General features: G+C 47.7%; 1 protein-coding gene across 1 annotated transcript; it reads left to right on the top strand.

Moving 5' to 3' along the window:
• The first annotated feature begins 887 nt into the window (after positions 1-887).
• On the top strand, positions 888-14,244 carry SIK1 (salt inducible kinase 1). The gene is made up of 13 exons (XM_066314112.1): positions 888-1,168; positions 1,947-2,063; positions 4,806-4,869; positions 5,071-5,232; positions 5,522-5,646; positions 5,762-5,885; positions 6,826-7,049; positions 7,282-7,431; positions 8,027-8,149; positions 8,398-8,623; positions 9,277-9,552; positions 10,084-10,315; positions 11,096-14,244. Exons 1-13 carry the CDS (start codon positions 1,016-1,018, stop codon positions 11,574-11,576), a joined length of 2,457 nt encoding a protein of 818 aa, XP_066170209.1. The 5' UTR covers positions 888-1,015; the 3' UTR covers positions 11,577-14,244.
• The last annotated feature ends 417 nt before the right edge of the window (positions 14,245-14,661 follow it).

The following is a 14,661-nucleotide window of genomic DNA, read 5'->3' on the forward strand; positions in this document are numbered from 1 at the left end:
TCTGCAGCATCCTCTCCATCACACCCCGGAAAGCAGGGACAGGGAAACCGGCCTTGCTCGGGGCCCGTCTGCTGCTGCAGGCACCAGTGCAAAAGGTGCAGCGCATCCACGGCCCCCGTGCCTTGAGAACAGGGAGAAACGCTCCCCCGCAGGGCTGCAGCCGCACTTCTGCCAGCGGGACTTCCCCCATCACACCGCGCTGGAGGTGCCTCGGCGGCTGGGGACAACTGGAGCTCGGCACCGCCCGCCGGCAGCGGCGGCGGTCACCGGAGGGTCACCAGCGCCAGGTGCTGTCGCCGGGGCGGCGCCGCAGTCGCGACATCCCCGCGCCGCGGGGACGCCCCGTCGGGAGCCCGCCGCCGCTCCGGGGAGCGACCCCGGCGGGAGGGCCGGGCCGTGCCGGGCCGTGCCGGGCCGGGGGGCGGGCAGGAGACCCCCGGACCCCCCCGTCCATCCCTGCCGCCCTCCGCCCTGACGTCACCGCCCCCCCGGGTCTCCCGGGCGACGGCTCCATCAGCGCCCGCGTCAGCGCCGCCCGTTCCCTGGCAACGTCCCGGTGTCTCCGCTCCCCTTCAGCCCCGCGCCCGGCCGCGCGTCTCGCTGGCGTCAAAGTGACGTCAATGGGCCCGTCTCGGCTTTCGGCGGTGGGCGGGGGGAAGAGGCGGGCGGGGAAGGGCGGGCGGTGCGCGGATGGAGGCGAGGGGCGGGCAGGCCCGGGGGCCGGGACATCCCGCGCGGTGCCGCCTGCCCCCCGGCGCTCGCCGGCCCCGCCGCACTCGGCCGCCCGCCCGCCCGCACGGCGCTGCGCGCACACCGCGCTCCGCCCGCCAGGTAGCAGGCGGCTCCGGCGGGGCTCCGCGCCGGGCTCTCCGCGGGGGGAGCGGGGACGGGGCGGGCAGGGCCGGCGGAGGAGAGCGGAGCGGGGCCGCGGCTGACGGGCGCTGCCGTGCCGTGTCCGTGCAGGTGCGGCGCGGATGCTCCGGTCCTGAGGCGCTGCCCGCCCCACGCCTGAGCCATGGTGATCATGTCGGAGTTCGCCTCGGCGCCCGCGGCCGCGCACGGCCAGCAGCGGCCCCTGCGAGTCGGCTTCTACGACATCGAGAGGACCCTGGGGAAAGGCAACTTCGCCGTGGTGAAGCTGGCCCGGCACAGGGTGACCAAGACGCAGGTGGGTGCCGGGGGCCGGCGCTGCCGTCGGGGCGCGGGGAAAAGGAGCGCGGAGCCCCGCGGGCGCTGCTGCCTTCGCGGTGATGCCGCGCTCCCGCAGCGGGCTGCCGGTTTTCCCGCTGTGCGAGATTGAAACTCGGCAAGGATACGTGCAAAAATTCCCAGCCCGGCTCCCGCCGTTCTGAGCGTTGCTGTACCTTCGTTGAGTTGCTCTCAGTTTGCTCAAAACGCCCTGCAAATTGATGATCTCTATAAGACCTCGGACTTTTTGGTTTTGTTTTGGTTTGTTTTTTCATTCAGTGTTCTTCAAGAACAAAGAACCTGGGGTCTTATTTGCAGAAATATTTTCTTTTTCCTGGGCGTGCAGCCGTATTTATATTTCTGGTGCATGTCAAAACCGTCTCAGTCAGTCCAGTAGGAGATAGTCTCTTACAAGAATCTGTTTTTCACTGGCATGGGACGGATTAAAAGATTTACGGAATCCTGTCCAGTGCTAATTTCTGCAGTTCTGTTCGCTACCTTACGTGTAATCCTTTGACGTAGAAAAGAAAAACGAAAATGTTCTGTGCCGCGAATTCTGTGCGGTTCAGAAAAACAGAATCAGCTTTGTCAAGTCTGTGCTTTAAAAGCTACTTTAAAAGCTACTTTACTTGGATTTTGTGAGTGCTGTATTTGTACGGGGGTGTGTCTTTTTTTTTTTTTTTTTTTAAGGTATCTTAACAGTGAGACTATGTGTTTTGTAATACCTGGGGTTGTTTTGTTATTATTTAAATTTGCAGGTTGCAATAAAAATAATAGACAAGACAAGGTTAGATCCAAGCAATCTGGAGAAGATTTATAGAGAAGTTCAGATAATGAAGCTTTTGAATCACCCCCACATTATCAAGCTATATCAGGTAAGAGTCCAGCTTTGAAGTGCAGCAGTGTAGATAAAATATGCTTGTGGTCTTCTCTTGCACGGGATTCTTGCATCTAATATTTGCAGAGAGAATGCATATTGAAATGCTGAAATACTTTTTGAGAAATGTTTGAAATAAACCGGGTGTCTTCAAAGTCATTCTTCGTTCTTTGAACGAGATTCTGGTACAGAATTAGACAGCTTTTTGACAAAATGCACTGTAAAATTCACAGCTGAAACCAGGCTGACGTTTGGTTCAGACTGAGGAACGGGTTATCTGAACTTCTGTGATTAACTTGCCTTTCCTATCTCCTCTGCTTTTCCCAGTTTAGAGGACTGGAACTTCTTACGTGCTTTAGATAAGAGGAAGACTTAAACTCACGTTGGGTGGTAGAGGAGGAAGCACTAAAGTTGAGTTTGCCTTAAGCGGAAGGGATTTAAAAGTGCCAACAATTAAACCAAATTAATCGAAGTAGAAAACCTAAGTGGAAATTTAATCGAAGAATTAGATCAGTGAAAAAGGAAAAGGTGGTAAATGCTGGTATCTTAGATTATGTCCAAAAATGACCTGTTTGGTTGTTGTGTTGCAGTCTGTGTAGTTTTGAAAGTGAATCTTAAGTATCTTTCCCCCGCGGAGTTTCACGACATGAATTTTGGTTTAAATTTGTTCAGTTGCTGCACTGATGGATGTTTTTAACCGTAGGAACAAATTAATGTGCTGTGCAGAAAGCAGGATCACATTTTGTCTTGTGAGCAAGAACTGCTTTGCAAATCCTAAATGTTAGATCTAAGTAGCCTTTGGTGTAAGTTGCTCTTAATAATTTGAAATAATGCCGTGTGGATTTAAGAAGGAGATGACAGAACAGTTTGGGTTGGAAGGGACCTTTAAAGGTCATCTGGTGCAAGCCCCTGCCATGAGCAGGGCAGAGGTATCAGTCTCTCTGGACCTGTCTAAAAGGGCAGAGGGGAGAAAGGTGGAAATGATGAAGCAGCAGCAGGTCTGAAAGTCTGTGTGCAGTAGTAAACACTATTATCAGCTGTGATCTTATTGCTGGATTGGTTAGCTTAAAAAAAGAAAAAGAAAAAAAAAAAAAAAAGAAAAAAGTTTAATTAACATGTGAGGCTGAGGAGCCAGTAAGGCAGGTGCTTAGGCAAGGCGTTATTTTAAAAGACTTTGACACACATGAAGTGTTTGTATTTATTGTGTTACCCGTCATAACAAAAATGATTCTGTGCTAAGGGCTGACGTCAGGGTTGCCCATGGGGCAGTATAGGACACACAGAAACATTCTAACAGTCCGGTTGAGTTCATTTCAGTGGAATGATGTGGGTGAAAATACTCTTTCGGAGCATTTAGAGAAGCAGGTTAAATTCCATCTCGTTGAACCACTTCACTTGATGCAGCAAATGACGTTGGTAGTGGACCATCATTTCTTTTCAGTGAAGTTTTCTTTTCTTTGTTGTTGTAACTGATGCTTTACCTGTTTGGTGGAGGCTGAGAAGCAGGGATGGAATTAGATGACATGCCAATGTAGGGTGTGTGTTCATGTATTATTTCATCATTGTTTTAGTTTCAGCACCGCGTCTTAATTTCATCCAGCTGGCAATTTTCCCAGAACACTTTCCTTCAGTTTTTTAAACTGGGAACCTCTCTTCCTTTGCTCCTTGTTTGTTTATTTTCATTTCGTGTCTGTGTGTACTTGTAGCGAGGGGAGGACAAGAGTCTTTGAAAAAGGTTACATGTTGGGAGCCTGGAAGTTACAGCCTTTGAAGTTGAATTGAGGCTTTTTGGATTGTTAACCTGTTCTGACCCTCTTGCTTCCAAAACAAAGTATCTGCTCCTTGAGAGAGGAATGTTTCCAGGGAAATGTTGTATTCTGAAATCTGAACTGCAACATTTCAAAGGTGTGCAGTGGCAACTGAAGATAAACTTGGAAACTGCTTAGCATCTCTCATTCATCATTTGTATTTTAGTTATTCTTTTTTATTCTCCTCTAAAGGCAAATGTTGTGAAATACCAAAGCAAGTTGATACTAGATTGATAGGCAATATATTGACAGTTGTTGATGTGCATCAAGCCCTGCTGTTACACCAACAGCAGCCTGTTATCACTTGTACAGGAGGATTGATAGGCAATATATTGACAGTTGTTGATGGGCATCAAGCACTGCAGTTACACAAACAGCAGCCTGTTATCACTTGCACAGGAGGCTCCCCATGTCCCAGACAGCTCCAGACAGGAGCAGGGGATCTGAGACCACTTCTTGCTTTTGTCCACCTTGCTCAGATCTCACCTCTGCTGATCTGAGCCCCCACTGGCCTTGAAACAATGACAACTTTAGATAAACTTTTAAGTTTCTTCGCATGTTCAAAATCTGTCGCGTTCATCGTAAATATATACGTGCATATTTTAACAAAAGGAGAGTGTATGAAATTATCTAAACATCATCTGCTCTCTTACAGAGATTAGGTAGCTTGATAATGGAGAGAAGAACAATGGCCTGGGAATCCATTGTATAATGTAGGCACATAAGCCTTGATTTGTTATCTTTTTCATTACCAGTTTGCTTGGAAAGAACTCTGTGGTGCAAAATTAGATGCTTTTACTGCCAGCTGCTGGAGCAAATATAAATTTGAATGGATATGTTTGAGAATTCACATAGAAAAATAAATGAAACTGTAGAGTTCTGCTTTTTTTTTTTTTTTTTTTTTTTAATCATGTCCTCTTGTGTCTTCACAGGTTATGGAGACAAAGGATATGCTGTACATTGTTACTGAGTTTGCGAAGAATGGAGAAATGTTTGGTAAGTCCTCACTGACAGAGCTCACAGCTCCTTAGATGTAGAAACCATGGCTTTGTTTTGTAATTCCTGAGTAACAGATATATTCTGATTAAAGACCTAGGGCTGGTGTTGTCAGCTGTCAAACAGCAAGTGCAGCACCTGCAGGATTATGAGAAAATTTCCTCGGGGTGTTTCTAAATCCTCTCTGATTTTGTCTGGCAGATCACCTGACCTCCAACGGGCACTTGAGCGAGAGCGAAGCACGGAAGAAGTTCTGGCAGATTCTCTCAGCAGTGGAATATTGTCACAGCCACCACATCGTGCACAGGGATCTCAAAACAGAGAACCTCCTGCTGGATGCTAACATGAACATCAAATTAGCAGGTGAGAGGAAACAGGAGGTCACTTTTTTATAAAGAACATCAAGCATGTTGTTTAGACATTGGATTTCCCTAGGATGAGCCTATAAATGGATTTTGTGTTTGTGTAAGTGAAAATAAAACAACAGTCACAGATATTTCTCAGAACAGATTTTGTGAACAGAAGGGAATAGCTTAAATGAATATGCAGAAAACAAAGCAACACATCTGTTCCTTTCTCTCCATTTTCTGCTACTTCTGAAATATGTGGTCGAGTGTTGTTGTCTTACCCCAGATTTTCACTTTTATTTCAGACTTTGGCTTTGGAAACTTCTACAAGTCAGGAGAGCCCCTCTCCACTTGGTGTGGAAGCCCACCCTATGCAGCTCCAGAAGTTTTTGAAGGCAAGGAATATGAAGGACCTCACCTTGATATATGGGTGAGCTTGCAATTCCTCAGAAACTGCGTTTCACACTTTGTGAGGGTCTGTGGGCCTTCAAAATCATTGTTTTTTCCTGGAGTCACTCATGTGCTGTGCTGTTTTCTGTTGGCAGAGCCTTGGGGTGGTTCTGTACGTCCTTGTCTGCGGTTCTCTGCCTTTTGATGGACCCAATTTACCAACTCTGAGGCAAAGAGTGCTGGAGGGGCGGTTCCGCATCCCATACTTCATGTCCGAAGGTGCTTTTTTTCTTCTACATCCCTAATGTTAGAACAGGTGCTAGAAAGGAGTAGCTGTCCAGTTTGCAGCTGGCAATTATTTTGTTTTTACGTATCCAGTAGTTTCTGTAAGGCAGAACACGTTTTCTTTTCTGGGATCTCTGCTTTATGGTGCATCTGAAAGGCTGTAGTTTCCTTTCTTAGAGTGTCCCTATGGATTACAAAAATACTTGACTCCCTAGCTGGAGAAATAATCACTCAGAAAAGAGAGAAAACAGGATTTTAATGAGACTAGCCTGCAATGCTGACATAGGTGTAGTTCTCCTGAGATATTTTAGCTATGCAGAAAGGGTGTATTCCAGTGTGGCTGTGCTGTGAAGGAGAGCGGGAATATTGGGAATTAGCAGTGTTTCCTGGAAACTCCAACAGTCTGATGAGAAACATGAAACTGAAGAGTGTTATCACCTCTCTGTGATTTTCAAAACCAAGTGCACGTGCCTCTGTTGTCACATGGAGATTATCTGCTGAAGTCTGAAGTTTATCAGTTATAGCCATGAACAGCTTTATTTCCTGGTTATAAGTAAATAAGCAGTGTAGGACTAGGACCAGGAAGTTGTATGTGATGGGGTTCTGTACCGAGTTCTGACCTATTTTATGTAGATGTAATGCCATTAAACCTACATTCTCTCAAAACCAGCTCTTGTACAAGGTGCAAGGCCACCTGGTATCCAGTGCAGCTTCATTTCCTGTAGTGAGATGTTGGTTTTGTAATATGTATGTGCACATCTCTTGTGCCTTCTGAAATATCTGATAGTCAGATCAGGCATCAGCTGCTCCCAAACCTTTAATTCCTGTTTTCATAGGCATCTTACCCTGTTGCTGGGAAGTGTCCTTAGCAGTGACCTGGGGCTGGGCTGTTATTTTTTTGCCCCTTGCTCATGGGTTTGTCTTTGTCACCCAGACTGTGAAACACTAATCCGACGGATGCTGGTTGTGGACCCAACCAAGCGGATAACCATCTCCCAGATAAAGCAGCACAAGTGGATGCAGGCTGACCCCTCCCTTCAGCAGCAGCAGTCCTTGTCCTTCTCCATGCAAAACTACAACTCCAACCTGGGTGACTACAACGAGCAGGTCCTTGGGATCATGCAAACCCTTGGCATCGACAGGCAGAGGACTGTAGAGGTGAGTCCTTGCCCTTTAGATGCATTTTCAGTGACCACCAGAATGCCAGTGGTGCAGTCATGGGTCATTCAGTGACTGGCCTTGATCTGGTGTCACAGCATAAAACCTTCACTGCCCTTCTGGATTTTGCTAGGTTGTTTTGAGTGCACTGCTCTGAGCCCTTAGTGATGAGTTTTGGCTGCTTCCATCCCGAGTTACCTGCAACTCAAAAGTCTTTTCCAATGTCTTCCAGTCTCTGCAGAACAGCAGCTACAACCATTTTGCTGCCATTTATTACCTGCTCCTGGAGCGCCTCAAGGAGTACCGGAGCAGCCAGGTGTCCACCCGGCCGGCAGCCGGCCGGCAGCCGCGGCCCAGGAGCTCCGAGATCACCAACACTGAGGTGAGGACAGGCTCCTTTGGATCTCCTTTCCATGTGACTGCCAGGCTCCTGAAAACCAGTTCTGATAGCGGTGCCCTCTGACAGGACACGGCCTGCTGTTCTTCAGCAGGAGGCTGAGTGAATATTAATGCCCTGTTTCCTAGGAAGTGACCGTGGGTCATGGTCCAAAGAATAGTCTGCCTCCAGTGCAGGTCAATAATGAGCCACAGGATTAGACTTCTCGTGGAAATCTGCCCTCTTAGGCATGGCTTGGTTATGCTTCTTTGCTGCATATCCTGTAGGTTCCTCAGAAGTACTCCATGAGTCACTTAATGTGTTTTTCTGACATTCTCTTTATTTTCTTCGCCCCCACCCCCTTTCAAGTGTGGTTTGGGTGCCTTTGCAAATTGCACTTCCAGTTAAATTGCCTAACTTAGGAGGAGGAGTTCTGTGTTTGTGTTGGCATTGATGGATTAGCTTTGTTCATTTTCATAGAAAGCATGAGGAGACAGCTTGCAGGGAAGGTGGCTCTGAAATTCTGTGACTCTCCAGTATCTGAAAAGTCACGTGGAGCTGCAGTGTGTGTGATGGCTTCTGTGCATCGCTCTCTCTCCAGATGCCTCAGGACACTCTCACTAGTGAAACCCTGCGATCATCTCTGCTTTACCAGCAACCTCAGAGCCTGATTCAGCCATCCTTGCAGGCAGAAATGGACTGTGACATAAGCAATCCACTACAGGTTGGTGTTTCCAGCTAAACTCTGTTTTGCCTCTTTTATTTTTTTCATTGTTCTGCCAATCCACAACAATGGGGGTTGTGACTTTTGTTCTCTCCCTCCTGTGTTTTGTTTGGCATTGGGCATGGTGTCACATAGCCTCTCAAACAATATTCCTACTGAAGACATGCCACAGAATTGTGGAGAGTATTAAAAGGCAGTGCAGAAATAAGGAAAAGACCCTGAAGTCTGTGATCTGGTATGTTTTCCAGCCTGTGTTCTTCCCTGTGGATACCAACTTCAATGGGCTCTTCAGGAACCGCTCCATCTCCCCAAACAGCCTGCTGGAGACCACCATCAGTGAGGAAGTGAGGCAAGAGAAGGAGCTGGAAGATGAAATCAAGGCATATGACCACCCCATCTGCATCCCTAGCAACACCAGCAGGAGGCACACCCTGGCTGAAGTGACCACCCATTTCTATCAGCACGTCCCTCCATGTAAGTAAGTCTGGGAGACATGAAGGGTGTCTGCAGGTAGAGAAAAAGATCAGAGAAGGAGTACCACAGAGCCCAAATGCTGAGAGAGAGTGTGCTGATTTTGCCTTGACTGGGGTAGGAAAGCCTAGAAAAGAGGTTTGTACTCTGCCCTCCCCAGTTCTGTCTTCCTACAGATAAGCAGAGCCCTTAGGGAAGAGAAGTTGTGCTCACAAGCAGGACACAAACATGGTCTGCTTGCTTCTGCTGTTATACTGGGGGAGGAGAAAGTGCCCGAATTTAACAAAAAACACCTCACTGATTGTGTTTGGTACTTACCCAGACCCGGTGAACTAACCAAATAAGCACAACTGTTCACAAAACAATCATCCTGGTTGTGCTAAAAGAAATGCTGTGTGCCTGAGCCAGCACAGCCTGGTGATGCTGGCGTTGCTGGCTGAGTCCTGTCAGCTGGACAGGAGCCCAAACTGAGGTTATTTGTTGATGACCCCTTGCTGGAGTCAAGCCCTGGGACAACACGAGTTGCTGGACACCTCTCCAGCTCGAGGCTGTTTATTTGTGCCCAGTGTAGGTGGGCAGAAGGCTCTGATGTCATGTTTGTTCCTTCCTGTACTCATCTTGGGAATGTTCTCTCTCTCCTTCCTTCCCCTCCATAGGTATAGTCATTTCCTCCTCTGCCAGCCCCACAGAGGGAACTAGCTCAGACAGCTGCCTTACTTCATCTTCAAATGACAGCTCAGTGGCCCTGAGCAGCTGTTTGGCAGGTCAAGTAATGACGGGGAGCCCGGCCACAGCGAGGATGACGTCGCCTTTCCTCGCTTCCCAGTCTGACGCTCCCGTGTTACAAGCCCAGGGCTGCATGGGAGGTGCCTCTCTCCTGCCTGTCAGCTTCCAAGAAGGAAGGCGAGCATCTGATACCTCATTAACTCAAGGTAATGTCTTCCTGCCTTCGTTGCTGAGGAGTTGCACCCTCCCAGCAGCCACTGGGAAAGGGGAGGGTGCAGGGAGACTTGCTGCCCGTTAGTGTTACACTGAGGCTGGACATCTGGATGTTCTGCCTCTTGTGTTCATGGGCCCTGAGGGAGGGTGGGATGCCCTGGGGAAGGTGCCTGGAGGAAAGGTTCTCAGACACTGATTCAGCCTGCCCATGGAGATATTTCTGCTGCCGTGAGTGGGATGGCAGGCTCCACCTTCCTCCGAAAATACAGAGTGCACAACGTCATGATTCCTCTCTGGCTTTTCCTTTGCCATGCATGTCCATCTGCACAAGGGTGCAGCTGTCCCAGTCCCCGTTTCACTGCCCGAATCCTGCTCTGACCACCAGGCAGAGGGTGAACATGAACTGGAGTCTCTTCTAGCCCAGTTCTCACACCCAGGAAGGCAGTGCCCAGAAAGGCTGATCTGTACTTGTAGGCAAACGCTGAGGAGGATTAAAGTGCATTTCTTTTCCTCGTGTCCCACAGGCTTGAAGGCTTTTAGGCAGCAGCTGCGGAAGAACGCTCGAGCCAAGGGGTTTCTCGGCTTGAATAAAATCAAAGGCTTTGCTCGGCAGGTGTGTCAGTCCTCCTCCTCTCGGGCAGCCAGGAGTGCCATGAGCCCTTTCCAGCACACGCAGCCCAACACCTGCATGTACAGCAGCAGCGGGAGCAGCAGAGAGGGGAGAAGCCTCCTGGAGGAGGTGCTGCAGCAGCAGAGGTGAGGGAGGAGCTTTGGCGTCTTTTCATTGGGTTTGCTTTGGGTTAAGGGTAAGCAAGGAGGGGTAAACACAGCAGAAGAGGTTGGGGGTTTGGTCACTGGGGGTTCCTGCCCTCCATCTTTGCTGTGTGGCAGTGGGTAAACTGCTTGGCTTCCTTTGTGGCTTCCTGCCCTGGCACATGTAACACAGGACGTGCAATTCCACTCAAAAATCTCGATGTTCAAATATTTGGAGGTTGCTGAATTGAGAAGCAGTTTGGTAATGTGGAGGAAAACATTGCTTCTCCCTAGTGCAAGCTGTGTTTTGCTTTGTTAGTTTTGGGAATGATTTCTTTCCTCCTCTGCCTTCTCCTGTAATTTTCCCATGGCAAGGAAGTGAGACCTTGTAATTTGGATAAGTTACAGCCCACAAAGGAGGCACAGTTCCAGTGGCCTCAAATGTCATGTGTGGTTGCACCTCTTCATTCCCATAGAAGCAAGATGGAAAATTGAGCTTCCGGTTTATCTGCACACATTGTCTCTAGAACATCTATTATTAGGTGGCCAAATTGTGTCCAGATAAACTTGCTTGTGATAGTTGCCCTCTACAGAATGAGGGAAAGCCTGGCATGGGCAGTTTGCTTTGATTGTGCTGGCTGGAGCAAGGAGAGGTTTGGTAGAGAGAGAGAAGGAAGCAAAGAGGAAAGTTATGGCCAAGGTGAGGGGCATGAAAGGAAGGAATAGAACATGAAATTTTCCTAGCAATGCCAATTAACCTCTTCCCCCTCGGATTTTGTTCAGAATGCTCCAGTTCCAGCATCACCAACTCCTCCAAACAGCTTGTCCCCAGACCTCCCAGACACCTGCGGCGAGCGGCATCCCCTCCTCTGACGCGCCGGGCACCCGCAAAGCCTCCAACTCCATTCTGCTGTCAGAGCTGCAAAGGGAGAACTCCTTCGAGCTGGCCTTTGCTGGCAGCAGCCAACTGCTCCAACCTCATTTCTTCGGCGTGAGCGTGTCCCCGGTGTCGTCGGCCGCTCACCTGCTGGACACTCACCTGTACATCAGCGGCAGCAGCAGCCGCGTGTCCCCGCTGGCCGCCGCCTTCTCCCAGCAGCAGCAGCAGCAGCAGCAGCAGCAGCAGCAGCAGCAGCAGCAGCAGCAGCAGCAGAGCTTCCCCAGGCCATCCCCAGGCTACGACACCGTCACCCTGCAGCACGGGGACTGCGAGATGGAGGACCTGACTTCCAGCCAGCTGGGGAAGTTTGTGCTGGTCAAATGAGAGCTCCAGGCCGCTCTCGTTGCGGGGAACTTTGGCCACTGTTGCGTGGCTGGCTGGCGGCGTGGGGGACGAGTGACTCTCAGAAGCAATAAATTATGAAGTATGTGAAGAGGCTGTCTGGCTCAGAAAGCTGGCAACTTTATAGGACTGAAACAAGCAATATGTATGTCTTTTTGCTTCTACTATTCTTGCACTGAACAAATACGAATAGAAACTGATTTTTTTTTTTTTTTCTAAAGGAAAAAAAATAATGATGGGGCAGATGGGTGGGGCATTTGTGGGGGCAGGGAGGGATGTGGTTGGGGAAGAACTCTTCGGTACTGTACTCAAGTCAGACCAATACAGCTCTGCTGTTATGCAAGATTAGCAGCTGTCAGTAGTGGTGACACAGCAGGGAGAGGCTTTTCAAAGAAGGGACCAGAGCCTCCCTTTTTTCACAATATTCATTTATGGGTTTGTGAAGATGATTACCTCTTTTTAAAAAAAATAAACAGAAAACCAGTGGCATGCAGCATTATGCATTCATAGGAGACAAAAATGGAAGCATTGCCATTTGTTGTTTTTCCTTTTCCCTCCTGTTAACACTCATTTTATTTAAAGGAACCAACATCCCCATTCCACACCTCCCAGATAGACATACTTTAAATGAAAACTGTGAACTTCTTGCTTGATACATCAGCTGGAAAAGCTCAGCATGCCCTCCTAATTAGTACAGAAGCAGTAACTATTGGAAATGTATCCCTTGATAATCAGGATCCAAATTGCATAATGCCTGGTCTTTTGCAGGGATGTTTGTTTGGGAGTGGTGTGTGTGTGTACATACACACAGGTACACACGTGCCTGTATTTTGTTGGTCTGAGTAATCTTTAGGAATCTTTTTATAAACTCTTAAGTTTGTTCATATTCTTGCCGAGGCACTGAGGAGGGAAGCAGCAGCACCTGTGGGGTAATGGGAAGGGTTTTCTTTTTAAAAAGCCCTCCTGGAGGTTGCCTACAAAGTTGCCTGAGGGGTATTTCTTAGTGCTGCACATTGTTATTTCCGCTGCTAATTATGTTTTTATGCATTTCATTATCAGGGTCCAAACAGAACTGACTCTTGGGGAAATGTGCAATATTGAGGTTATAATTATATACTGACAAAGACAAAAGGAATAGGCTAGAACAGAATTCTACTCTAACGGAGTACAGCTTTCTCTGAACAAAACTGTATTAAAAGTGAGTAAAACAGCACAATCTTTGGGTGTTTGTTTTTGGTTGGTTGGTTTTTTTTGGCATATTAGCAAAACGAGGTTTTGCATTAGATAGGTGGTTTTTTTTCGTATGGTTTTTAATGCTGTATATGTATATAAATAGGAAGCAGAAAACTATATAACACTAGTTATTTTTTATATTTTGTAATATGCTTCTGTTGTGTTTCTGGTATAAACCTCGACTCCCTTCCCGAGGCAGACCATGATTTCTGTTGGTGTCAATAGAGGTTGTGCTGAGGTTATAAAGGGGAGGACAGGCTGTGCTCCCACAGACAGGAGTTGGGGAGTGCATGCAAACTTTGGAAGCAGGTGAGCAGACAGTGAGACAGCTTGGTTGGGAGCTGCCCTCCGAGTGTCAGAGCATGGCTGCATTCTGTCTAAATGCTTAAAGGACCCATCTCCCTAGTGTGACACAGGGTGCCTTCAAGTTACCTTGGCTTCATGCAACCTGCAGTATTACACATTTGCAAATAATATAGAGACCTGTTTGGGGGGTTTTTTTTGGGTTTTCTTTTTTTTCGTTTGGTTTGTTTAGTTGTTTGTTGTTTTATTTTGGTTTTTTTAAGGAAAAAAAAAAAAAGAAAAAAGCCAAAGATTGACCAGGTTAATTGGTGGGAGTAGGAAGAGTTGAAGATGTCACGTGGCTCTGTCTGTGGCTCTCCATAAACAACCTCTTTATCTGTGTGTTGTATCTGTGTGTCTGTATCGGTGCATCTCCAGCTTGCCACTGCTGCTCCATGGTCTGGAAGGTTCAAAGTGACAGAAATTTGCTCGAGTTGTAAACTCCTGTTAATGAGTGGTGCCTTGCAGCAGAGAAAACACCAAAGTCTCATGCTCATTTGTAGTGTGGGTTTAAAAGAAAACAAACAACCCCCCAAAAAACCCAAGCCAAAAAAAGAGATTGCATGGAGATGGCTGGAGAGGAGGGCAAGAAAAAGCCAGCCTGTCACAAAGCAGCAACTTGGCCTTCAGTTTTCTAAGGGGTAGCACATGTACTTAAACCACAGAACTTCCTCCTCAATTTGAGTTTTGTTTAATGCCATGGATCTAAAGGCCACAGATTCTTTTGTTTCCTGTCCTGAGCAATGACAAGCACTTTACTTTCATAGTATTTTTTTTTTCTTTTCCAATTGCTGTAGAACCTCTTTGGAATTATTGCTGGAGCAGAAGAGGTCATTTTAAAAGTCTGGGTTGTATTTTTTTTTTTTTTTTGTAGATATCTTGACAGTGCTGTTCTGCAGACTGCAATGCAATAGGGTATTTAAAGACACTACGTGACTGGTTTAATTGAGATGTATAGTTTATTTTTTATCATGACTGAACAATCATTTTATTTCTTATGTTAAAATGAGAGGTGTACACCAAAATGATTAGTTGATGTGTTTTATTTAATATTTAAATAAAAAATGTTTTAAAATTGTTGTCCTGCATGTGATTCTGTGGAGTATCTTCACCCAGTGCACTTATGACTTGCATAGTCAAGACACATTTTCAAGCCAAAGTCCGTAGGACATTACTGACACTTTCTATTACATCCTAAATGAAGAGGGATGGCGGGCTCACAAATCTGATAATGGGATATTGAGCCTTTTGCTGGTAGGCAATCTGTCTGAATTTAACCCAAGTCTGTGGTAATCGGGTTACAAAATGCAGCAGGACCAGAGGTCTGGGCAGCGAGGACGGCCCCGCGGTGGTGGAGTGTCACCAGATGGGCACCCCCTCCTTCCCTCCGGGTCACCTTCAGCAGAGACAGCCCCAGCCAGATTAGGGCACTCACTGAAAGAGAGCAAAGGGAAGGATGGGGAGGGAGAGATTCACAGGGGAGAATGGATTG

Source organism: Sylvia atricapilla, chromosome 2 (genome assembly GCF_009819655.1).
Source record: "Sylvia atricapilla isolate bSylAtr1 chromosome 2, bSylAtr1.pri, whole genome shotgun sequence".
NCBI lineage: Eukaryota > Metazoa > Chordata > Aves > Passeriformes > Sylviidae > Sylvia > Sylvia atricapilla.

Excerpts from the sequence above, each read along its gene's own strand:
- SIK1 (XM_066314112.1), top strand. The coding sequence starts at position 1,016 with ATGGTGATCATGTCGGAGTTCGCCTCGGCGCCCGCGGCCGCGCACGGC. Across the intron at positions 2,064-4,805 it reads ACATTATCAAGCTATATCAG|GTTATGGAGACAAAGGATAT; the intron begins GTAAGAGTCCAG and ends GTGTCTTCACAG. Across the intron at positions 7,050-7,281 it reads ACAGGCAGAGGACTGTAGAG|TCTCTGCAGAACAGCAGCTA; the intron begins GTGAGTCCTTGC and ends AATGTCTTCCAG.